The 26875-nt window shown below is 33.5% G+C and overlaps 1 protein-coding gene across 1 annotated transcript in view; it reads left to right on the forward strand.

Annotated features, from left to right (window-relative positions):
• LOC103971173 (protein MICRORCHIDIA 7) overlaps positions 1-23789 on the forward strand; it is a 25153-nt gene extending 1364 nt beyond the window's left edge. The window contains exons 2-20 of the mRNA XM_009385132.3: positions 357-428; positions 552-586; positions 667-745; positions 5505-5597; positions 5718-5802; positions 7747-7822; positions 8866-8991; positions 10511-10609; positions 10765-10866; positions 13836-13997; positions 14112-14207; positions 16352-16403; positions 16475-16586; positions 16764-16834; positions 17005-17522; positions 20773-20867; positions 20953-21028; positions 23052-23174; positions 23332-23789. Of these exons, the coding sequence (XP_009383407.2) occupies positions 357-428; positions 552-586; positions 667-745; positions 5505-5597; positions 5718-5802; positions 7747-7822; positions 8866-8991; positions 10511-10609; positions 10765-10866; positions 13836-13997; positions 14112-14207; positions 16352-16403; positions 16475-16586; positions 16764-16834; positions 17005-17522; positions 20773-20867; positions 20953-21028; positions 23052-23174; positions 23332-23400 (2141 nt within the window). The 3' untranslated portion in view covers positions 23401-23789. The remainder of the gene's footprint in view (positions 1-356; positions 429-551; positions 587-666; positions 746-5504; positions 5598-5717; positions 5803-7746; positions 7823-8865; positions 8992-10510; positions 10610-10764; positions 10867-13835; positions 13998-14111; positions 14208-16351; positions 16404-16474; positions 16587-16763; positions 16835-17004; positions 17523-20772; positions 20868-20952; positions 21029-23051; positions 23175-23331) is intronic.
• The last annotated feature ends 3086 nt before the right edge of the window (positions 23790-26875 follow it).

Genomic DNA, 26875 nt, shown 5'->3' on the forward strand with positions numbered 1-26875 from the left:
TTAAGCATACTCATGATTTTTGGATGTTCATTCTAATTAGGATACTTCTGAGTGCTTCTACCTTGTGCAGTTATATTTTTCATGTTTACCAATCATAAATCTCATCATCTTTCTTGAAGACATATATACGTTGATATACTGTTTGCAGTTTTACACTATGTATCTTTTGCATTTTCAACATTTAGATGATGCCTTGAGTAAGTTTAAGAAATTTTGACATCGAGAAAGCTTTTTTTTATTTTTTTGTTGTTTTTTAAATTGCTTATCTGCTCATGGGCCTTCAGTGTTTTTTCTTGTTATTCTTGCATAATTTTGCCACTTTGGATGTTGAAATATTCTATTGGTTTCATCTTCAGGGATGGATCATGTGCGAGTTCACCCTAAATTTTTGCATTCAAATGCCACAAGTCACAAGTGGGCACTTGGAGGTACTTGTGAAGCCATTTTCACATCTTTATTTGTTTGCCTTACTGATGAAAATACTTTCACATAGATAGTCGGAGTTCTGATAATTTGTATATTGATGGTCTCTTTGGTCACTTGATGAACAGCTTTGGCTGAGCTCTTGGACAATTCTTTGGATGAGGTAACCATTGTTATTTCCTCTGTGAGATACATCTTGATAATTTTTTTTATGTTGATTAAATTGTGATTCTACTTTTTAAGGTTTGCAATGGATCTACATTCGTGAATATTGATATGCTAATAAACAAGAAAAATGGAAGCAAAATGTTGTTGGTTGAAGGTATGTATTTTGTTTTCTCTTGATAAAGAAAAAGTGACATTTGTTTGCTTAACTTCCTTATCATTTTGTAATCTCTAACAAGTAATAGATAGAAAAAGCACTAATCTTAGGTCTAATATGTTAATTCATGTATTTGATATTATTTATTTTTTGTTAAATCATTAACTAGCTATCTTAAAGCTTGCCTTAGCAAAGCATCACTTTTCTCTCTTTACTAACAAAATGTTCTCCCTAGAAATCTTGAAAAGTATTTGTAAGTGTTGGATATGTTCCTCTAGAGTTTAGTTATGGACGACGATTTCATCCGTATAGACAATCATAGATTTATTTGGATACTGTTTAAACAATTGATGCATCTAAATATAGAATGTGGTCGGGGTGTTCGTTAAGCCAAAAAGTCATCACGAGGAATCAAATACACCAAACTTGGTTACACAGGTAGTTTTTACCAAGGTCTTCAATTTCGAATAATATCGCTCGTATCGGGTGGTACATATCGGTCGACCAACAGACCGATACACAGATCGCTCGCTACTAGGTGGTATTTTATATATATATATATATATATATATAGGCGACGTTGCCTTGTTTTCGAGGTGACATCACATTTTTTTTTTTACTCGTATATATATTACTTATATTTATATATATTTATATATAAATATTTTTTTTTACCTTATATATATATATATATCGAGTGGTATATCGCTTAGTATATAGTACTGTACCATACCGAGTGAATCTCGAAACTCCGATACGGTACGATATTTCAATACTTGGTTTTTACGTTATCACCTTCAACAATTAACACCTACCGGTATCTCGAAGGGTTGAATTTTAAGAAATACATTGCCTTGCATAGTTGATCAAACAAGTTCACAATAAGTGGGATTGAGTATTGGTTCTTTATCAATTTTTAGCATGGTAGTTTATAATTCTTATCTTGTTTCTTCTCGAAAAGAATTGGAGCTATAAAAGATGCGTTAAAACTATGGGTAATATCTTTGTTGAGCGGCCTATCTAGTTGCATTATGAACTCAACCAACTAAAGTGAGGATATGTCGTAAGGTCTTGTGGAGGCTTCACTCCGGCTCAGCTCAATGCAATGTTCCATGCCACTGTGTAGTGGCAAAGACTTTAACAATTATGGTGAACTTAGTGTTCTCAGGTATGAATTGAGTTCGTAGCTCATGCTTTAGATCCTCCCAAGTATTCACTCTGTAGTGCCTGGTTGGATCAAATCCCATCAGGTGTTTCACCAGAGATTTCAAGTACATGGATTTGATGTACACTTAGTTTATTCAAAACTGTTGCCCTAAAGTAATGCTACATATCAAGTTTTCGAGTTCTTTTACATCCTTGGCATCTCTATAGCAATGTGAATCAAGGTTTGCATTACCAGTTCGTATCGGTATATCGGTGAGCTATCGATATGGTACATACCGAGGTGCATCGACGATATAGTAAAATTATCAAAAATAGCTCCAAAATACCTAAAAAGAGTTATATTGGGGTTTTTAAGTTAGAATTAAATATAAATTTAGTATATTTTAGTAAAAATGATCTAAATTAAGAGAAATAGTTATATCTTTTTTGGGCTTTGAGTAGCTTTGTGGTATATTCTAGATCATTCTTTCGTTAATATTGAATTATTTATGAAGAAATGATTTGAGTTGTTAGATTATTTTTTAAGGAACTTAAATTTTAAGATTAAATTGAATCACGTAATCAATCGATGCATGTATCTGGTTCTACAATTAGAAAGAACGATGAGACTAAATGGGTGGTGGATCAGAGTACTTGATTTTATGTATATGTATATTAATTCGATATATTTGTTGAACCTAATCTCGAAAGTGATCTCATGACATAGTATATTGATACATCGAATGTCGCTGGTGCATTAATGTGGTGATGGTCTTAGTCTGATCATCGTGCATCACGTGTTTGAGGCGGCTCCTGAGGTAATAATGATTGTGGTATGTATTGGTGCAGAGCATGGAGAATATCAGAACTTCTACTTTTATCATTGATCTACTGCTTTGTATTAAGATTGATCACTGTATTGTTGCCCGAAGAAGTATGACCAACTACTATCGTATTTTTATTGATCATAAGATTCTTCATAATATGACAATTGTGAATATGATGAGCTTTGCTCTGTGTTCACATCGTATAGGTTTTGTCGCATATGCTCAAAATCATCTACCGTCTTCTCCTTTCACGTATAAACTTGAACAATACCTCGTCGAGTTCTATGATTTGAATCTTGGGTGTCATGTGTAAAATACTATTCGTCGGTCTATGCACCACCCTTAAATTGTGTAGACAAGGTTTATAACTCCTCGATATCGTCGCCATCATCGGTCGAGGCACTACTGTTCATGTTGTTGTAATGACTCTGGATTGAGTGGGTTGTTAAATGCAATTGAGAAGGTGTCTCGTCGCCCGACTCGATTCTTTTCAATGGTGTGGCTGATGTTACTGTCTTCCCCTTTGCCTTTGCACATTGGGCAAACGATTGTAACGATTGGCTGTTTTTAGTTCCTCGAGCAGTCCGACCCAATGTTGTCCGACTCGATGTTGTCCGACTCCTTATGCCATGTACTAATCGAGGGTGATCCTGCCATATTCTAATTGAGGGTGATCTTTCTCCTATTAGGGATGTGCTTCCTCTTCTATTACCTAGGTGATAAATCGTGAAGGACGTGGAGGATCTCCCACCTCATCAAGTAGAGGATCCTCTTGGTTCTTCGCTACTTCGACCCACTTTAACATCAGCTTGGAATCTTCGTTGTAGATTTGAATGTCGATGGGATTAGTCTCTGTTTCCTCTGGCTTCTTGTCCAGCTCGGCACACTGCATCCTTAGTCGCATGTAATAGTGAACATATATTAGTTTCTCCAATCGTTTATACGATAGTTTGCTGCGGATCTTTATGTGAATCAATGCGAACGTTGACTAATTGTGTTCGTAACCATTATAAGTTATCGTTTGCGAAACTACACGGACGACAACCTTTCTTAAATTTGGTGCATCTTGTTTAAATTGTAGCCACCACTCGTCTGTAAAAAGATATAAATAGGATTTTATTAGCATAACAAATAATTAATGTCAAATATAAATTATTATTAATATATGTATAACTTTTCTTCACTATGATTCATACAGTTACGAGACGATATAACTATAATGTTGCAGAATGAACCAATCGTTTCTTAAAATAATTGGTCCTCCATAATAGCATTGGTAGTGTTTGATAAGAGTTGATATATAACATTTCTTAGTGTCGACAATAAATCTAATTGTGTTCTAGGATTATATCAAAATTGAGTGGTCGGATTTAGGTAATACGTTGCAAGACAAATAATTTTGTTTGTAAATTTTTTTTAAATATTGAAAAATTATGAATGAGATTTTAATTAATATGAATTTACTTACATTATGGATGTCTTGGTCCATATGAACTTTAGTTCTACGATCGACGATTTGTAAGTATTGCACGACTTTAAAATCATCTTTGAATGCTATCTTGACCTCTTTTGCTGTTATTAGCATATCTTTAAGATAAGGCATTTGAGGATGCTTGTCTATATAGACCTTATGTAGGACAACGTAAAGAAAGGTTTGTGATTTCGAATCGTACCACCTGTATCGGGCGGTATGTACCGGTCGGCTCATGAATCGGTACGCGGGCGGTCTGCTCGATATACTGTTTCGTGCAGTAACGGTCAAAATTTCGATCGTTATCGACTTGTTTGGAGTGGTATCGGCCTGGCTGCGGCGAGGTTGAGGGAGAAGCGTCGAAGAAGGAAGAAGGAGAGGGCGTTTGAAGAAGAGGGAGAATAAGGAGAACCTTGGCGTGAACTTGTGACGTGGCCTAATTGCCTTTGAGGTGGTGGCTTCGGTCTGTGGTGACATAAATGCTATCAAAATTGTGGATGATGTGGCCTAACCACCTCTTGGGTGGTGGTTTGATCGCTTAGGTGGCATAATTGTTGTCGAAGTGGTGGTTGACATGAGGTAACCGCCTTTGGGGTGGCAATTCAATTGTTGAGGTGGCATAACTGATGTGGAAGTCGATGATGTGGCAGACGATGCAGCCCCCAGTACAGCATTGAGGCCAATGCTGCCACTTGCGCCTAAGTCCATGTGTCGACGTTGGGAGGTCATTTTTATCCTCTATCACCCTATTAAGCCCTGTGCCACTGATGGTTTCAGGTGTTGAGATGGCTGATGCTCTCTGTCGCATGGTTTCTTCCATTATTGGTGATTATAATCTATGGTTTGAACAAAATTAAAATTGAATATTGTAAGCAAAGGAAATATAAGTAGCATACTATGTTATAAAATAAAAGGCTAGCTTGAAGTGATTTGTGGTGTAAATGGAGAAGATGGGCAGGTGGGCTTCATCAGCCATTAAGAGGAAAACAAGGGTTATGGAAAGTGGAACCAAAATAAACTTTATGTAGAGAATATCACACTATTGACCTTAGGAATTTATGGTAGTTCTAGAGAAGATATTCTTTGTTTCTAGCAAGCAACACTTCCCAATATATTAGCTAGTTTGTAATTTTTAGTTTCCAAGTTTAAGCGTGAGGTTTCAGGTATATGCTCGAGATAGTAATTGAGCATTTAAATTTTAATGGGTTGTCATTTTCTTTATAACTTGCTATGGTAATGCTAACTCTGCAATATGTTGTTGTTCTGTTAATCACACATTAAATGATGAAACCGCCGAATTTATGTTATTTTGCAGATAATGGTGGTGGGATGGACCCTGATAAAATGCGGCAATGCATGTCATTGGGGTATTCTGCCAAGTCCAAAATAGCAAACACTATTGGACAGTGTGAGTATCCACCATTAGTAGGAAAAGGACACATTTACCTTTGATAAAAAAAACGTTCTTTTATCTCCTTGGTAAATGAGGATCTTTTCTTTATTTACATTGTTTATTTGGTCTCCATAGATGGGAATGGCTTTAAAACCAGCACCATGCGACTTGGCGCAGATGTTATCGTGTTTTCTCGTAGTCATGGGAAAGACGGAAGAAGGTTAGCATATTTTCTTATATCTGCACCCACAATAAGCATATGCAGTAACATTGACGAACTCGTGTACTGTTTGGATATATGTGTAGAACAGATTCATACACACTTTTGTTGTACCTACATATGGGACAATTTATGTGCTTTTACCAGGTTTCTTGGTTGCTTTCTCAGTTCTGATTATGATACTCCTGCAAACTGTAAATTATATTGTCCTGGCTAGGAAATTTGTGTTATGATGTACTTACGGAAGGAATACTAATGTTATTTGTGCCTTGACACTTGAAATCTCAATACCCTAAGTTGAGAATGTGAACAAGATGGTTCTAAGATTCCATATGGTGGGTTTCTTTTTGTATGGAAACTTAAATTACCATATTGTTGGGTAATATAAATTGCCCCAGTGGACACAAACATATTTAAGTGGTTCACAGGAATTATATTCTAGGATTGAAGATGAATTCAAAAAGTTCTAGATATATTATGGATGATTTGGCTGGTGCAAATAAATGTTTTAGGAAGAGAAAGTTTTGCCCAGTGCCATTGTAGAGTTGAACAATCAACTGATAATATTCTCTTCCATCAGGACAATAGGTAGAATTGAGCACATAAAATTCATTGTAGCTTCTTACCCTTTGGCAAAAAAAGCTTTTACTGTAACTTGGGCTACAGAAGAAACGAAAAATTTATGAACAAAATTGCAGAAATAGAAGGAAAGAAATTTAAGAAATAAATGACAATAGAAAGAAGTCTGAGAGTGAGCAAAGGTGATTTCGTACATTTTAGGCTGAAGATGTTCATGAAACAATGAAAGGGAATATGTTCATCTTTTTCTCAAGTTGAGTTGATATAATGTTTATAGAGTTGGGGAGGTTGAAGAATATGGTTTTCATAGAACTAAACTGACATTGTTCAATTGGAGTGGAGCATTTGACCATTATCTAGGACAATTACGAGGTTATCTGTGTTGGCTGGTGTGTTGGCGGTTCAAACAACATATTTTAAAATTATAGAACTGGAGATGAGGATGTTGAGATGGATGTTTAGTTTTACATTAAGTATGACAAGAAATATATGTTTGTGGAAGAAATATTGAGATGGATTGTGCCAAATGTATGGTGAAATGAGGTCAGTCCTTTAAGGTGGCCTTGAACATGTAAGCTAATTCAATTTGTAATCGAGGTGTTGAAAGAGGTAGCGAAAATTTGGAGAAGACATGTTGGAAACAATAAAAAAAGATGCAATGGAATGTGGAACTCTGTCATAGTCCTCGATTGCAGAAGGATGGAGATGGTGCCTTGTTGTCAATGTAACGCATGATATATCTATTTCAGTGACATTTACTTAATGATGATAGGTTGTAGTCGGCATTTAAAGTATTTACATGACTTGTGGAGATCAATAGAATCCAGTGTTAATTTTGCTTATTCATTGATGTGAAGCTTAATTGTCGTGTTAGTTATGTAGGAATTAATTTCTTTCCTGTTGTATGACTGTTTATTATGTATGCATGTTGTTTATAAATATGGGGTAGAATATTTTATAAATATTTTTGTGAATAATCAAAAGATTTGGTAAATATGGCAATCTAATTATGTATGTATTTGTAAATGTGAGAAACACCTATTTAGTGTCAGCATTTTAGATACCTCTTGGACTGGCTTTGACCAAGTACCAGTTTGGGAATATGTAACTTGATACTGGTACAATACCATTCATCTTTAAATTTTTTAATACTGTATTCGACATTGGTAATATCCCCAGTATGCTAGTACTATTCTGGTCCTATAGATTATCGAAACTGGTACCAGACTGAATGTAAATCCTTGTCTGGTGTCATTATTTTGGTATGATAATTGTGGTACATGGTGCTTCATTATATCTTTGTTTTTGTTTAACCTTTCCATTGCTGCCTCCAATGAGACTGACCTACCCTAACTTGGCATACAGGCCCACGCAGACCATTGGAATGCTGTCCTATACTTTTCTGAGGAACACTGGGAAAGAAGATATTGTAGTTCCAATGGTATATTTAATGATGTTATATAAACAATGATATTGTTTATGATATATGATTTTACCTACATCCCTTTGTTGATACTGATCTGTATGTCCATTGATGTTTAAAATAAATGTTCTGGACATAAATTTTCCTGCATACCGAATAGATTTTGTTTGTGTGATGTCAGCCTTTGTAGATTAAGAACATGTGCTAATGCCTTAATGATTTTCACTTAAATTTTTCCAAAAGAATATTCACTAAAATGGCAAATCTTCTACATGTATTGTTTTTTTCCTTTTTACACAATCCATTCTAAGGTTAACAACAGGTAGTTATCACTATGGGGATTATTGCAAGCCCTTCATGCATTTTGGAGAGAAGTTCATTAAAAGTTATACTCTTGTTTGCCTCAATGGTTAAATGATGCAATGTTAATACTGTAGATGAGATAATTTTTCATTTTGTAGCTGTTTCAAGAATCAGTTGACTTTGTATACTGATAAAGCAATGGACTATTCATCGACGAAGGCCTTAATCTCTTGTAGGTAGTATGAAGCATTAAATAAGTGAAATAGAGGATTAAAGGGATTCTTGTCTGATATGTAATGAGTCCTTTGTGCTTCTGTTTATGAAAAGTAAACAATAAAAGAGAAACCCATATCAACTGAAGTCTGGGGAGAAATTCAAAATAGAGAAAAAGGTGAGGAACATACTTAAGCAATAGATATCATTTTGGATTTCTGCTTACTGTTGTTGCAAAGTGAGTAGCTTGATATGAATTTATTTGGATAACACAATATTATTATGGCTATGCTATGTAGAAGAATGTGCTTGAGTTGAGATAAATCATTGATGACTTTACTTGGCCTTGTTTTGATTATTTTGTTATTGAGAGCCTACTTTATCACATAATGTTATTTTCTGATGTCTTAATATTGTCCCATGGTGTGTTGGGCTTTCTGACAAGTGAGATGCCATGGGATAAATCCAATGTCTGTACTTTTTTTTATCCAAGATATATTTTAGGCTTCCTTTTCAGATTGACTCATTCTAGGTTTCTTTTGCAGCTTGATTATGAGAAAGGAAAAGTCTGGAGTAAGATGTTGAGATCATCCTTAGCTGATTGGAATACAAATTTAGAGACCATCATCCAATGGTCTCCATATTCTAGTGAAGCAGATCTTCTTCAGCAGGTAAGATATACTTTTATGGTGCCTGGACATGCATGGTTGACAATAAATAGTTTTCCTGTCAATAAACTACACCATTCATGGTTATTCTAATAATTTAATTGTATTACAATTGTTTGCTTCAGTATTGTCTTCTAATTGTTTCATGTTAGTTCTTTAAAAGCTTTGTTGATTCTTCTATGGAGCTCTTTATTTGGAGTTTGCTTTATCAGTGATATTTTGGTTGCATGAGGCTTGATGATGATTCACTTTTCTGCAACCCTTTGTTTGTATGTGGTATGTTTGAACGTCTTTGACTTTACATGGTGAATTTACAGGGCACTTAATACATTGTTTTGGACTTAACTACAACAGTTTGTGACAGGCCAACTTAAAGACTTACTTTGAAACTGTAATTTAACTGCATGGTTCTTAGTGGTTTCCACTTGTGAACACACTCAAAACGCACCTTTTATATTCAAAGTATATATTATGTCAAGCATAAAAGATCAGTGAAACTTACTGTTGGTCTATGTTAACCATTTTGTGATTCTAGAAACCATCCAAAAGACGCTAGAACTTTCAAATCAAAACTATGACTAAATTACTTTCTCAACCCATTTTCTATCAAAAAATAAGTATGACTCATACAAGTATTTGTATCCTCAAATTGACAGCTAAAACAATGATGAAAAATTTAGATCTCATTGAGTTCTCTTAATCATGGAGCAGCTAATTTTTTTCCTGGTCTGGCAACGATCTAATCAGATATAACTTCCTAACTATCTTTTTGATCTTTATATATTTCTACCTTATAATTTGAAATAGAATATTATTTGTTATGATGGATATCTGGTATGATGTATGCCAGAGAAATTATTTTCTCAAAAATTATAGAGGTTATCGATAAATTATTTGCCATATAATAGCTGTTCAAATTGAAGAATTAAGAGTATATAAAATATTTGATGACATTACTTGCAATATTGTCATTGAGTTATGTTTCTAACTATAATGGCGTGCGTTCCATACCTGAATGATGACCATGGTTGAAGTTGCTAAAAACAAGTTATGCTACCTCGACATAGTTGGTCAAAGAGAAAATATATTATTAGTTTTCTTTTAATCACAACCTCTAAAGATGTATCATTTGATGCCATTTATCATACGATGACAATTTTATATTGTCGACAGAATGTTCATGTAACATTATTAAGAAATGCCAACTTACTGTTTTTTACCACTTTGGTGCTGTGGTTTTTGCCGATGTATATATGTCATTCTGGTCTAATTTTTGTTTAAGGTCTTCATTTCTTGCTTTGAATTGCCAACATTTGAGAAACTTTTGTTGGAAAAATAATTAGGTTAGTCATCTATCCTTGTGTTATATTGTTGAATATATTTCTTTTTGAAAGATTGATCATTGTTGCATCTGCCAGTTTGTATTTTACTAGTTCTTATCCTTAACAACTATGTTTCACAAAAACAGTGTACTTGTCTTTTCTATACCATATCCATATACTTCATTATTATGATGTTTCAGTTCAGTTCTGTTAAAGATCAAGGGACTCGAATAGTCATATACAATTTGTGGGAGGATGACCAAGGAGAGTTGGAGCTTGATTTTGATGCTGATGAACATGTAAGTTCAAACTATAAACTCTCCTGTCATCTCTCTCTATACATCGGAACATGTTCTGTTGTTGGTACAAGTGCTTTCAACAGTTAGTTATCCGAACAAGTCATTGTTGCCTATATTTAGAATTGTGCACTGAATTTGAGTATTTATGATGGCAGGACATTCAAGTTAGAGGTGTTAATCGTGATGAGAAGAAGATTGAAATGGCAATGAAGTTTCCAAACTCCAGGCATTTTTTAACATATCGACACTCATTAAGGGTACTTCATGTGTTTCGATGTTTTTCATTTTTTGTGCTAAAAATGGAATCAGCTCTTAATATAATATATATAAACAAGCTCTGTTAATTTGTAAAGCTATCGGTTGTTTGACAATTGTGAGATTGTTGAAGTCATCTCAGCTGGAGACCATGGACAAAGAGAAAGTATGAGATGATTGTTGGAAAGATGCTCATTTTTTTTCCAGGATTGTATGGTAATATGTTTGAGAGGAATGTCCTTTTTTCCAAAAGCTTCACTGGGCAGTGATAACCTTGATATGGGCGGTGATAACCTTGAATAGTTTAGTTTTCCATTTTTCTTGCATGGTCGGGTGACACTGGAGCTTAACAACAACAAAAAACTGAACGAAAACTTTTATCATCATTATAATCATTTGACCTTTCTTGTTGATGAAAGAGAATGACCTGTCCATATGCTCTTTGCTTCTCTTCTTTGTTTGAAAATTTTTCACAATCTAGAATCCTTTGTCTGTATGATGCATGCAGCGTGTGCTATTGGTGGTAGCTATAGCACTGAGTTTTTTACTATACTAGAATAGGAAACCTAATTATTAGAAAATTTTTGAATCAAGATACATAAACTAGTTCATTACATTATAGTTTGTAAAAAAAATAACTGTAGCTGAAAATAAACACTAATATTATGTTCCCAAATATGTATTTTACAGCATTATTTCAAAAATATGCTAGAATCTATTTTTTATTTTGTTCGTGAAGCTGTTCTTACGTATTAATTGACTGCTACTTTGCGGCTGCTACATTTTATTGTTGTAGCTTTCTTCACTTCATTTTGTGCTGCTGTTCACTGGAATCCAAGTGTCTAGAGCAAAATATTGAAGGGTCAACTTAAAACTCTGGAATGATTCTTAACCATATAAAAATATTGCGTTTCTTCTGTTGTGTCACACGAATGTACTTATATTTAAGTATATGGAAGTCTTTTTGGATTGGCTTGTATGTTAAAGGCCACAAATCATTGAATATGTGTTTGTCTGTTGGCTAATCCCATTTGGAGTTTGTGTTTTATTAGGAGTGAGATTGCAATAATTTGTTACATTTTTTTCGTTGTTGTGATTATCATGGACATCATGTGGATGACAAATATCCAGAAAATATTTTTTCTGGTAACATTCCCAAATTTGGTTTGAATTTGGTGAATATAACTTAGTTGTTAGTGATATGTTCTTCTAACTGAGCTTGCATGTTTACTCATTTTTGGTAAAATAATTATCGAGTCATATGCATATTGAACATATCAGTTCCTATTTTTAGGATTTTTTGCATTTAAATATGTGATAGATCTGTAACATGTTTTGGACTTTAACTCTTAATAAATGTTGTTTCTTGTCGTTTGTCCTTTTCTCAACTTGCATGTAATGTTGATGTTTATTGGTTTTTATCATACACAATTGGTGCAACATTGACCCATTTCTTCAACCAATTTGGAACTGCTTCCAGTCAAGCTTAGTGGTTTTATGTACAAGAAATCTTTTCAAACATTACATTTTTAACTTTATACATTACCGAAATGAACATTCTACTTCACTAAAAGTGCTTTGCATAATTATTCTGTGATTTTAGGTGCAGAATTGGTGTATTGACATCTCTTTGCATTTATGAATGTTGTTCTATTCTAAGTGTCTCATCCTAGATTGCCTAAGAATTCAAAATTTTAGTTTCTTCATGGTTTATGACATATTAAGGTGGATTAGTATATCTACTTAATGTTTTAGTTCTTTGTAATTTTGGCAAATGAATTACAAATTAAGTCTGTGCAATGGATTGGCTTGGCTGGTACAAATAAACAATTCAGTGTTGGGGATCATGGTGTATTGGTCACTTTCAAGTCCTCAATCTGTATCAAGGAGTTTTCTAGAAGATTAACCTGTATAATAAGTTGCATCTGACAAGGTCAGCTCAAATATGGTCAAGTCTTGGTAGGTCCAAACTCATCTAAGGCTTTAAGAAATGTAAAATTGGTTGTTCATTGCTAAGTTGATAAGGTGATCTGAAGCTATTGTTGCATGAATGTTACTAGTTTAATCATGGTGTCTACAATTTAAGTTTTATGGTGATTGTCTAAGTTAAGGTTTCAAATACCATTTAGGCTTAGTTTGCATTGATTGATATTTTCTGGTTTGAACAAGGACCACAGTGGACATATAGCTGGGTGCTAATCAATATTTAATTATTTATTATTATTTTCATTGATACAAGGTGATGCAGGTTGTATACTACCTGGTATTTTGATACTGTACAGACTAGTATTGGATCAAAATATTAAACCTTTGTCTCAATAAAGTTATGGGTTGTTTTATTTTGTTCTTAATGGCTATGAGGATAATGAGTGTCTGCAGCAATACAATGATGATAATTGAATTATGATGATAGTAATCAGCAGTAGTTGTTTTACTCAAGAACTGTACAGACTAGTATTTTATCGAAATATTAAACCTTGGTCTCGATATAGTTATGGATTGTTTTATTATGTTTTTAATATCTATGGGGATACTTGCATCTTGATATAGTTATGGATTGTTTTATTTTGTTCTTAATATCTATGGGGATACTTGCATACACTTTGAGAGCACCACCTAATGGAAAAAAATGAATGTCGGCAGCAATACAATGGTGAAAATTGCATTATGATGTTATAAATCAGCACTAGCTGTTTTACTCGAAAACTGTTGTGCTTCTTCATTCAGATATCCGACTGCTATTTTATGTGAAAAATTTTCTTATTTCTACAAAGTAGTTGTATGTAGTTTGTTGTCGACAGTTATGGTGATGTTAATTCCATTCTTCACAGATCTTTTGACCAAGTATCTAGTATGTACCACTGTTTTAATAGTTTATCTTATGTGGTATTTGGTTGGTTAGTCTTTGCATTTTAACAGTCTTCCTATATGAAATTTAATCTGATTATGATTAACTTTCCTTTGTATGTAGAGTTATGCCTCAATTCTGTATCTCAGGCTTCCAAATGTCTTCAGAATGATATTGCGTGGCAAAGAGATTGAACACCACAATATTGTGAATGATATGATGCTAAAACAAGAGGTCACATATAAGCCTCAATCAGTTGCTGAAGGTGTTCCTAAAGATCCTAATGTAAATTTCTCGTTTGCTTTATTCTATTGACTTTATGGCCTTTTTTCCTTATGACTTTGACTTTTTTGCATTTGCTAGACATTAGACATTAATTTTACTGGTACTTTGGATTAGATGGTTGCAGTTGTGACTATTGGCTTTGTAAAGGACGCAAAAGATCATATTGATGTTCAGGGGTTCAATGTTTATCACAAGAATCGGCTAATAAAGGTGCTTCTCAGTCTACTCTCCCACAGTTTTCATTTTTTACACCTGCAGCCTTGTAGTTCTATGAATTACTTTTCCTTTGTATTGTTTTGCTATGATTTATGGATTATTCTCTGTTTGACACTTGGGTTCCCTGAAAAATAAGAAATGGTTGAATTTAAAATCAAACCTATGAACTATCATTTCATCTTCGCTATGGGATACCGACCATATTGCCTAGTACATTATGGTTCCACTAGTTACTTGGTCTTCTTGGATAACAACCAATTGAAGATATAAAATGTGTTCTAAACTTTGGGTCTTATTACTGGAATAAAAAATTATGTTGACAGAGTAAATTCTCTCTGAAGAAAATTGAGGAGAAAAGGTTGTATGTGATGGTTGTCCTGTTATTAGACCAAAAATAAATCACAACAAGTTTAACTTATTCCAGTAAAAAATGCATGAAAGATGAATATGATGCTGGAAATGCTCTTAGAAATTAAGTGACAACTGAGATGAAAGTGTATGTCCATCATTGAACTTTTTTATACATTTTATTATGATATTCAGGTAACGGCATTAGTTATTAAATTCTGTATGGATATGTTAATTGTTATTCAATTTTAAAATCGACTTGATGACCTTAGAAGAAAAAAGAAGGGGGAGCGAAGGAGATGGAGGAAGAGCTTATAAAAAAAGACCATGATTTTGATGATGAAATAGAGGAGATACTACCATCTATTGATATTTGTTACACACTTACAGTATGCCACCATTGTTGCAACCACCACCATTTAACATAGAGAAAAGAATATAAAGAGAGAAACAGGAGGATAGAGACTAGCTCTTAGCCTCTTAAAAAAATAAAGTCATAACGGAGAAGAAAGATGGCTTGGTTTTAATAACTAATTACAAATCTCATGGATGCATTTCAGGTTTGATTTCGTAATATGTACTTGCATTCCCCAAAACCTGTTGGAAGTTGGGACATTGACTTATTTCATTGTTGTGACTTCACTTGCATGGTAATTGGAGGAGCTTCTATGTCATCACTGCTTTTGAAATTGCAAGTGGATAAAGTTATCGGCCTTTTTTAATGACATATCTATAGTTGTAATTCAATATATCATACTTATTAATGTTTTATTCAATTTATTATCTTTTATAGTTCAATTTGGTTTTCGGAAGTTAGATATCTTATGAAATATGAAGGTAAAAGAATTTTTATGCATATAACAATTTTATTTTCTCAAATTTATTATATGTATACCTTAATTTTTCTTTCTTTGATGATATTTTTTATAATTGCTTATTTGAATTCTTAATTTGCCTGACCCTTCTGACTCGATCTTACCGATTTTACTGATCTCAACCATGTCGTCTCTAGTTAACCTGGATTTTGTCATCAATCTTGCAAATTATGAATTAAATTTTGAATATTTTGTGACAGTTGAAGTTGGTTGTTGTTGTTTATAAGTTGATTCTAGTTCATTAGCCCATTCTAGGCATTATAGTATGTGTTTTCACATACCAATAGGGGCATGCCTTGTCTTGATTTGCTCTCTTTTGTTCCTATGATTCATGAATTACTATCACAATAACTTGCATATGGAACTGAGAGAATTGTACAAGCAGATATGATCATCCAGAAGAAAATATGCATATCAGTGATTGGGTTGGAAGTGTGGAAACAGTTATCTGAAGTTTCACTTTTCTTTCTTTCTTTCTTTTTGGTGCAAGCTTACATGAAGTTTCACTTTGACCACATTTTTCTTGTGTTATCTTCCTTCACTACAATCATTATAGTGCTGCCACTTGGTTTGTTTTAATGTCGTTTGATAAGTTTATGTCATTGATGTAATTACGAATCATTCATGTTGCACTGCCTTTGCAATTTTAATTGCTTCTAGAGATAGTAATCAATAATTTGTATCCTTTTTATGCTACATAGCCAATGATTCTGACTAAAAAAAAGCACTTTGGTTGATGTGCATGATTACAGGCAAACTTCAGCTTTATATTCCTGTTACTGTAACTTTCACCAGAATGTTCTTTTCACAATCACAAGATGATCTATATCATGATCGGAGCATCAAACTTTTTTACTTAGGATATGAGCCACAATTTACGATTGTCTAATTAGCATCGTTCTCAATATGTTTTAGCCTTTCTGGAGAGTATGGAGTGCTGCTGGTAGTGACGGGCGTGGAGTTATAGGTACTTCCTTCAGTTACCCTTTTTTTTCTCTTTTCTTCAATTGTTCCCCTGAACCAAATGTTTTCCTGCAGGTGTATTAGAGGCAAATTTTATTGAACCAGCACATGATAAGCAGGACTTTGAACGCACAACTATTCTTTCCAGACTTGAAGCAAGACTTGTTCAGATGCAGAAAACATACTGGTTAGTCTACTTAATTGAGTTTTTACAAATTATGTGGTCGGAGTTCTTTTTGAATTCTTATGGAGGCTTCTCAACTTTTTTGGCCCCATTGGTGACCACAATTATATGCCACAAGCGTTGCATAATGTTGTCACTGATTGCACTGTTTCTCTGACATCTTACTTGTGTTGCATTCAGGTCTAATAATTGTCATAGGATTGGCTATGCTCCCAGGGTTAACAAGAAAACTATTGAGCAAGACGATAAAGGTAATGAAAGCATCTTTATTAAGAGAACGATCATTTAATTGATGATTATGGTTCTCCCATTCTGCATATTAATTTAGTTCTCTCACTATATGCAAAGTAATACTTTAACTTGGTACCAGAATTCATGCTGTTTAGCATTATATCATCTGATTGCCGATCTTCTTTGACAGAGAGTTCTCCTGAAGCACCAGTTCATCAATTATCTCGGCATTCACTGAAGTTTACTTCTCCAAGCAGCGGAACCCATGCCAGCAAGTCTAGTGCTCCAGATAAAGTTGGATATAAGTACTTGCCAAGTTCAAGTGGTAAAACAGGAAAGGCCAGTGCCTCAGCCTTTGTCTTGGGTAAATCTGGGAATCAGAAAAGTGGAAGTTTGGCCTCCTCCATGGACTGTGGAGTAAAAAGTGCTATGAAAGTTGGAAAGAACATAAGAGCTCAATCTAGGTCCAGTGGAATTCATGCTGTTGATGATGAGAGTGATTCTGAGACTGAGTGCACAGCTTCAGTTAAAAGAACACATGATTCAAATATTCCCAAGGCCATTTTCAGTTCAAGAACCTCTGATAAAATTGTTGCTCCTCCAACGTTGTCTCCACCTCCTTATTCTGCCCATAATGGAGCTCAAGGAGATCATACAACAAATGGAGTTGCAGGAATCGAGCGAGTTGCTACTAGATCACAAGGAAAGGTAAATATGGATCGATATTGAACTGATTGCCTTCTACAATTTACATAGTTAAGATTTTTTTAGATTTCACCCTATATTCCAAGTTCAGTAGCTATAAGAAGAGATGTTATCTTTGTATGTATTATACTAGATACTTCTCTAAAAGTGATGTTATCGTCCATACTGCAATAGACTTCAATTCCTAGTCAAATAGAGGATTTTTTAGCCCCACCTGACATTATGATGCAAAACTAAGGACTGATGATCTCTCTGCCCAAATTAAGGAATCAGCCAAATTTGTTAAGGTTCAGACTGGGATTGGTCATTCCCATCGAAATTTACATCCGTGTTATGTTTTTGCTAGTCTTGGTTTCTTCAGGGTTTTGATAGATCTTGATTTCTCAAGGGTTTTGACTTTAGTTGCAGTTGATTTGTTCAGTTGATCCATTTCAAACCATGCTCTGGCAATTCCTATCTCATCAAGTTACTTTGAGAGATCCCTGCACCATCATTGAAATTTTACTTGCACAAAAAGCTTCTTACACCTGGATTGTATATGTAAAAATCTGCCAGGTTTTATGTAGCATGTAATGCAGACCAGTTTAAGAAAATCTGTTTGTACTCATATCATTTATGCACAATTATTTGGTTCTTAGTAGTGTGTTAGATCATTTATGTTTCAGCATAGTTACAGAACATGTCAAAAGTTACATAAATTACAAAGGCAAAAATGCCCTTATTACTAACAAAGATTCCTTGCACTAGATTCTTGATCACAAATAATATAAGCTAAAAATTACTGAATTGGAGCCATTTAATCTTGAAAAGTTTTCATATCTTGAGAACTTAGTTGGTAGTTACTATTTTCATAGAGTTCGGGCCTTTGAGATTGGTTGTTGGAATTGATTGTCTATTTAACCATCCTTCCTAAGAAGCTAGCAAATAATCTTCCCACTTGTGTACTTCAGTTTATCCAAATGATGTGTATTTCAAGATTCACCTTATCAGTCCATGTCGGTATACCGATAAGTTATCGGTGCGGTACGTATAGAGGCATACCAACATACCATGCGTTGGTACACCCAAAATCATCAAAAATAGCTCAAAAAATACCTAAAAATTAGAAAAAAAAATAGATTAGGGTTTTTAAGTAGGAAATAAATATAAATTTAGTATAATTTTGGAAAAAAATAATTTAAATTGGGAAAGAATAGTGACACACTTTTTTGGACTTTGAGGAATAGCTTTGTTGTATGTTTTGGATCATCTTTCCATTAATATTGTATTATCTACAAGAAAATGATTTGAATTGCTAGATTATTTTTTTAAACAACTTATATTTTATGATTCAAATGAATTAAGTAATCACTCAATAGATATACTTGGTTTTATCATCAAAAAGAACGACGGGACTCCACGGGCGGTGGATTGGAGTCCTTGATCCTAATGTATCTGTATATCAATTTGATATGTTCGTCAGACTCAATCCTTAAATTGATCTTACGACATAACATACTGATGCATCGTATGCTATTGGTGCATCAATACGATGATGGTTGTAGTCTGATCGTCGTGGATCTCATTTGTCCGAGGCAACTACCGAGGCAAGGACGAATGTGACATGTATTGGTGCGAAGCATGGTGAATGTAAAAAGATCTACTTTCGCTATCGATCTACTACTTCGTATCATAAGATCGTTCATCGTACTGTTGCTCAGAAAAGTATGACCAACTATTACTGTACTATTATTGGCCATAAGATTCTTCATAATATGATGGTTATGAATACGATGAGCATCACTTTTTGTCTACGTCGTATAGGCTTTGCTGCATCTGTTTAAAATCATCCACTGCCTTCCCCTTGTATAAATTTAACCAGTCCCTCGTCGAGCTCCATGATCTGAATCTTGGGTGGCATGTGTAAAATATTGCTCCTCGGTCCAGGCACCATCCTTAAATTGTGTGGACGGGACCATTGACTCTTCGACGTCGTTGCCATTATCGATCAAGACACTGTTATCCATATTGTTGTCATGTCTCTAGATTAAGCGGGTTGTTGAATGCGATTGCAAAGGTGTCTCGTCGCCAAACTCAATTCTTTCCAACAGTGTAGCTGATGTTACTGTCTTCTCCTTTCCCTTTACCTTACATTGGGCGGACGATTGTGACGGTTTGGTGTCTAGTTCCTCTCGATTGGCGTGTTCTTCCTCTTAATTCTCCTAAATTAACCTCCCAATTTTGATCCAATCCACAAATTGCAACTTTGTTGAGTTTAAGAGAGAAAATGTGAGAATGAGAGAGAGATGTGAGTGATTGAGAGAGTGAAATAAATTGAAAGAGGGGAGAGAAAAGGATGTAAAAACCATTTCTTATGGTTCAAACGGTTAATTCTATCGTTTGAAATAGAGCAATCTCAGCCCTTGATCGATAATGGTCAAAATTCGATCTTTATCGATCGGTACATGTCAATAACAGTCGGATTCGATTGTTATCGCTCAGTACAAACCCTGTATTGCTCGATACGGGGTCATGTAACGATATCATCTGTAGAGAGCAGTCGTGTACCTATCCCCTGTTGGATCGGTACGTAATGTCCGTACCAGACAGTACAGGTCGGCATGGCGAACCTTGGTGTATTTGACTCCCTCCCCTTCATGATTTAAGATGGGAAGTATTAAAGAAAATAATTATTGAAAGTTATTGAATTAGGTAAACAGACCTTTATAAACTTAAGTGTAAAGTTTATTTGGCCCAAGGACCTTCAAATTTTTAGACCAGATCAAATGAATATTTAAATGTTATCACTTCATGTCATTTTAAGAGCAGTCTATAGCTGAAGATGAATTCTTTTAATTCTCATGATTTTTGGCAATCATGTAAGAAAACCTTTTTTCTCTGATCAAAATCTATGTATACGAGGAGCTGCCCTCTGGTTCCAACATGTACAGTTGTGAAATTATAGTTTATTAAATGTCATTATTTTTTTTTCTGGTTGTAATTTATCAAACTTCATTGGTTCTAGTACCCATAATTATATCCACCATTTAATGTTGTGGGCCTTTTCCTACCAAAAATGTTGATCAGGAACCAAGAAACTAACCCAACATTTGCACAAAATGATACTTCCCACTGGCAGAATAAGCACTAATTTGTCTGACTATGCACACTTTATTTTCCTTTCTAACTACCTCTAGTATGATAAATTTTCATGTGAAATTGGTCCTAATACATAGCCTCATAAAGGACTGTTGTACTTCAATCTGTTTTTCAGGCATCCAAAATTATCTCTGGTGAAAATGGTCCCAGTACTGAGGACTCTGCCAATATCAAGCAGTTGAAAGATGAAAATGAAGAATTAAAGAAAAGGTGTAGTAGAACATCAATTCATTACCAGACACGAATACTTTCTGTTGTCTCAAATGAGTTTCTGATTGTTGTGTGACACTGACAGAATCATAAAAATGGAGGAATCAACAACTAAGGAATTGCAGTATGAGAGGGATCGTAATAAATCTTTACTTGAGCAAGTAAGGACAATCCATCCATATGTTTCTTATGTTTGGGTCACTTGCATACATGCATTGCTAAATTGCAACGTGTTCAAAGTATCATTAGGGTGTATATATCAAATTACTGCTAGTCATGCTCAGCTGGGTATCTTCCTTTGTTTTTTGGAAATTCTCGGACATACATTTCAATTGGCTGATATGGATGAGGAAATGCAAGCTATAGACTTGGGAAAATATTTTTGGATACAACAGGGATGCAACTATGCATGTTGGGTCAGGTCGTGCATAAACCAAAGGCCAACTTAGGCAGCATGTGATATGCCATGCTTGACCCAATGTGTTCCTTGACCAAACCTTCTCACCAAGCTCTAGTTTTAGAGCTCAGTTTGTATGTCAGTTGAGTGGATTTGCTGAGTGAGAGAGAGAGAGAGAGAGAGAGAGAGAGGAACTTGAATATCTTTTGCCCGTGTTTCCTCTTACTTTACCAATCCAACATAAATTCAGCTCAGGTAAAAACTCATCAAACCTGAATATCTTTTTCTAGTTGTCCCTATGTTCTCCAACTATCTCTCTCATTGTGAATCATTTGCCCAAATCAAATTGGCCACTCAAAAAAAAAAAGGCTACCATATATTTTCTTGGCAACCTCCCTCTTCTGCCAATCATTTGTCCTCCTTTTGTTTTTTTGCGATGGCTACCTATTTGGTCTATCACAAAGAGAAGATCAAAAGAACTTTATATTTTAATCAATTAAAGTGTTTATTTGTTTATTGTTGTACTAGCCTGCACTATAATCTCAGAACAGAACAAATCGTTGTAGTAGGTGTCCTATAATTTTAGCATTCTAACCTTCTTTGAATTCTAACTAGCCCCGCATCTAAATTACTACAAGCAAGAGATTATTGAGGATGTTGAGTAGAAGTCTTGTTGTAGGTTTTAATAAAAACTCTGTTGCTTAAGCGATTTTGACCATTGCAATATCTAATTGTTAACATTCATGTTTCTCCAAGAGAGAACAGCATAAATGAAGAAGGCAAGGCCTTTTGTTGCTTGCTAACACCTTTGTGGTCACATTGTTGAAACAGCATAACCTCCAGTTGTGATATCATTGAACTCCATTTTGGTGCCTTCTTTAACCAAGAAAGACATCATAATCATGAACTACTCTACAGGAGTGGCTTAAGGATTGTATGTATAAAATCTTCAATTTCTTGACTTGGAGAGTTTGCCGGAGCCTAAGATTTACTCAGCATGGATTCAAGCATTGTGAGGATTTAAGAATATCTCAAGGATTTTTAGATTATTATTTGTTACCTTTAAAAGAAAAGACATGGTAGATCTGCCTTCGTATTTGCTGTTTCTACATAGTGGTACGGCTTTGAAGTGCACAAATTGTTTGTTTCTTACTCTGATTTACTGACCATCAATTCAAATTTGTTCGCACGAAGAATTATGTTTCCATGTTTTGTCTGGATGGATTATTGGAATTATATTTTCTCCTATAGTATTTGACAGATTAGTGCAAGTTAGATGAATAGATACTGATGTATATACATGGTTGCATAAATATATATTATATACATATGACGATATGTGTTTAGGACCTTTGTGTCCATATCTGTGTCCATCTGCATGATGTGACTAATATTCATGTCTCATGCAAGTTTGAAGTTCAGATCTCATTGTTTTTGTTTGATTCAAGGAAATCTTTTGGAATGCAGATCAGTATACTTGTCAAGGGTTCTGATATTCATGGGGAATTAATATGAGACACTCATGCAACATGTTTCGTTAACGAAATACAATTCTACATTATGCACTATAATCTGCACATCCATGTACTTATAAGATGCTTGGAATGACCATCATAAATATATATCTGAAGTCAAATGAGTATGACCATGTTATATGGTTTACCTTGTGTACTTGTAGAACAAAAATGTCCATTTGTATTTGTTAATATTGATCATTGTTTTAGCTTAAATGTTAAATATTGTCAATTATATTCTCAAATGTGTTTCTTTTTTCAATTTTGCACCAGTTTGAAGCAGCGCAGAAAAGTTTGGAGGAGGCAAACAAAGAACAAGAGGCTTTGATTGACATATTCTCAGAAGAAAGGAGCCGGAGGGACAAAGAAGAAGAGAATTTGAGGAAGAAACTGAAGGTGAGAAACTTGAACCTCTCACCAAGGTAGAAAAGGCTTGAAATACCTTATTATTCTCATGTCCTAACAAAATTTTCCTTTTCTGGTGCATAGTAAGCATTTGACTGTGAAACTAGTTGATTTTATTTGTTGCCTTTCTGTTTTCTCTCTTGTGAAGGATGCCTCTCGCACTATACAAGAGTTGTTGGAGAAGTTGGCCAAGCGCCAAAATGATCTCAAATCATAGGGACTCGAGCAAACTGAATAGACCTCATTTTTGTCTGGTGACCATGTTTATACCTTCAAAAGAACAAATATCATGTAACTGCTTGTTCAATTACCACAGTACTAAAATTTTGAAGAAAGCATCATTACTGGCTAAAGCACCAAGAAAGCGATGCACTACATTTTGTACTTTATCATCCTATAGAACCCATCTTGTCAGAAGTCTTTCATGTTCTGAGATTATGAAGGGGGATTAGTTGACTTTTACTATGTAAAGGTAAATATTCCTAGTGTAGGTTCAAATGTACAGTTTATCTCTGAGATAAGGTTTTGCATTAGTTACTTGTAGCTGGCATTTGTTTCAACAAGTGTTTCTAGTGATTTCAATTAGAAAATTAATTTTCTTTTCAATTATTTTTCTCCTGGTGATTCTGAATAAAATAGTTCTTCGTAGGCTTCTGCTACGTTGACTCCTGTGTGTCCTAATCTGATGGTCTTTTTATGCTCTCTGATATGGATTCTGATGCTATTTTGCTGTGGAATTCCCTTTAATAATATCGCAAGTGCAAGTGAACTGTTGCAACATCAAATTTTTGCCGAGGCGGGGATTACTGTTTGCGTGTGTACAGTAATCCTTGGTCAAAAAAGATTTACAAGTACATAATGAAAAGAAAGCAAAGTGATAGCCAATTCAGTTACAATTTTTTTAATCAGAATTGAATCGTCAAAGGATTGGTTTAGAATGGTGTTCCGGCGGTTTGGTCTTGAATTGTTAATTCTTGTACAATTTTTAAACTAAAAATAATATAAAACACAAAAAAAAAATCATAATTTTCTTTCTTAAATTTGTAAAAATGGATGCAAATTTTTTTTTTAAAAAAAAATGATATAAAAATATTAAAATAATAAAACTTTTTCTTGTTTTCGGTGTTAGCAATCGTTGCAATTCTTGTTTACAGTAATCTCGATCAAGTTTCATTCGTTAAAGGCTTTCTCCAATGCTTTTGTTGATATCTGAGGTGTTAGCATTTACCTTGCAATCATTATCAAAATTAAAAATATTATTATATATCGTGTCTATTATTCAAGAATGAAAAATTCTATACCTGTAATGTTGTTATCAAGCTCGAAAAAAGTTGTAAGACAGACATATACCAAACAAAAAAAGTTATTAGATATATATTAAACTCAAAGTTTGAGCCTGATAATACCTTTGGTTTTTCATCTTTATAATAATAATTTTGTCCCCTTATAGATTTTACTACTCTCCCTCATTGATTGGTAGATGGAAAAGTTTCAGGGTAGTTTGTTTTCTATTATAGTTAGTACTATAATTGTCATATAAGTTAGTCAATAATTTTTTTTTATTTCTTTAATTTTATTTTTATTATCAACTTAGTGCTATAATTGTCATATAACTACTTCCATAATAAGTAGTTAAATTATTACTTAGGTCATCTACTCTAGTACGAAGATTAAAAAAAGTATTTATTCATTTTATTTATTTAAATCATCATCATATTAATATTATTCTAAAGCATTAATGATATTAATGTAAATAATTATAAAAATGTGAGCAATAGGATAGATAATAAAAACTAGATAGAGTATATGTAGCATTATTAAAAACTTTTAAACTTTCTAAGATTCTTTCATAAGTCTTCTAATGTTTGTTGACATAAATAAACAAACTTGTCTAACATTATTTATAACAAAAGTGCATAATAGTTTTTATACTCCAAAATATTCTTTAAGAAATTCATAGGTATATTTCAATCGGGTAGGAAGATTCCTTGAAAATCTTTTTAAGAAAGATTCATTGTTAATGACTTTATAAGAAAGAAATTACTTGCTTAACTGGAGAGAAAAGTAAGTTTCAAGAAATCATAAATCTTTTTGTACACATAATTTTAAAATACGACGAGAACACTTAACATTATATATATATATATATATATATATATATATATATATATATATATATATATATATATATATATATATATATATATATATATATATATATATATATATATATATATATATATAAAAGTCGATTGACACACTTGTGGTAATTGTAGAATAAAAGCAATATTTGCCACAGCATTGTCAAACTAATTTTAAAAAATCAAATAATATTCTTTTTAAATAGTTTTATTATTACATAAATATTATCAATTTTTTTCATCGAAAGTAAAAGACAAATATTTAACAATAATTAATCTAGCTAATGTTTCATGATTTATTTCAACAGAAACATAAAAATTGGGATTCGTGAGGTACTCAAAATTTTGTGTTTGATTTTTTTTTTCCATGTCGGCTGGCTTATGTTGAGTGTTTTTTTTCTCAATATTATACTTGCAAAAATTTTCATAAACTTCTCCTTTTTTTAAAATTTGAAAAATCTAATAGCAGCAGTTGTTTTGGGCCTTTCTGAAATGAAGCTCGAAGAAGTTTGGCTTTACTTGGGCCGAATTCCTCTAATTTTAGCAAGATGTTAATGTTTTAGCTGCCACGATCGGACTGGACTATCGAAAGGTTTTTAGATTTTTTTCATAAAAGTCCTCAAAACTAGTTGTTATTGTTAGGATCAAGAGTGACACTAAGAGGGGGGGGGGGGGTTGATCGAAGCATCTCACGTCACTCAAAACGTAGATTAAATCATAAACACTTATCAATTGGTTTCATTATCAAAATCATAGATTCAATCCCATCTCTCTCTTATGCATAACAACCCATCTCTTAAATAATATTTATTTAATACTATTGTTTGAGTTATATTTTTGTCAACTCATTTACACTCAACCTTCTTATAACTTTGAAGAAAATTTTAACGTGCTTGATTTTGTTATGTAGATTTTAATTTATCTTTCATAGCATCAATTTATTTATCAAAATTTATACTTTCGATAGTTTGTAGAAATAAAACTAGATCATCATTAATAGTCAAGTCAATTGTTGACTTTGGAAGATAAATTACATAGTAATCAAGAATAGCAACAAGTCAATCGAGATATTCCTTATTGTATATTATTCGTTCCTCAATGATAAATCTCATCATGAGTTGGTTGATGATCTATTTGTTATTTTTGTACATTGTCAAACTATAGATTAATTATGAGAATATAATTAGTTTCAGACATTCTTGGCCTATAAATAATTAGGATATAAAATCGACATGGATTGATTTTTTTTTTGTATTATTAATATAAAAAAAATTTATTAGTTATTCTAAAATTTAATTTCTTTTCATGTTGATTATAAATTTTTTACTCTTTGTTGGCAACCAGAGTTTCTGAAATGACTTTAATTCTTCACATAAACCATTATACAAGATTTCAAAACCAATAAAACTATTATTATTTTTTATTAGAAGATCTATAATCTAACTTGAACTAAAGAAAATCTCAACATACCAAGTTTCGATAAAGAAACTATATTAGGGAAAAAGCGACTTCATAAAGATCCTAGACAAATACGAATAATGCCTAGTTTCT

The sequence above is a fragment of the Musa acuminata genome, chromosome BXJ3-11, assembly GCF_036884655.1.
Source record: "Musa acuminata AAA Group cultivar baxijiao chromosome BXJ3-11, Cavendish_Baxijiao_AAA, whole genome shotgun sequence".
Classification (NCBI taxonomy): domain Eukaryota; kingdom Viridiplantae; phylum Streptophyta; class Magnoliopsida; order Zingiberales; family Musaceae; genus Musa; species Musa acuminata.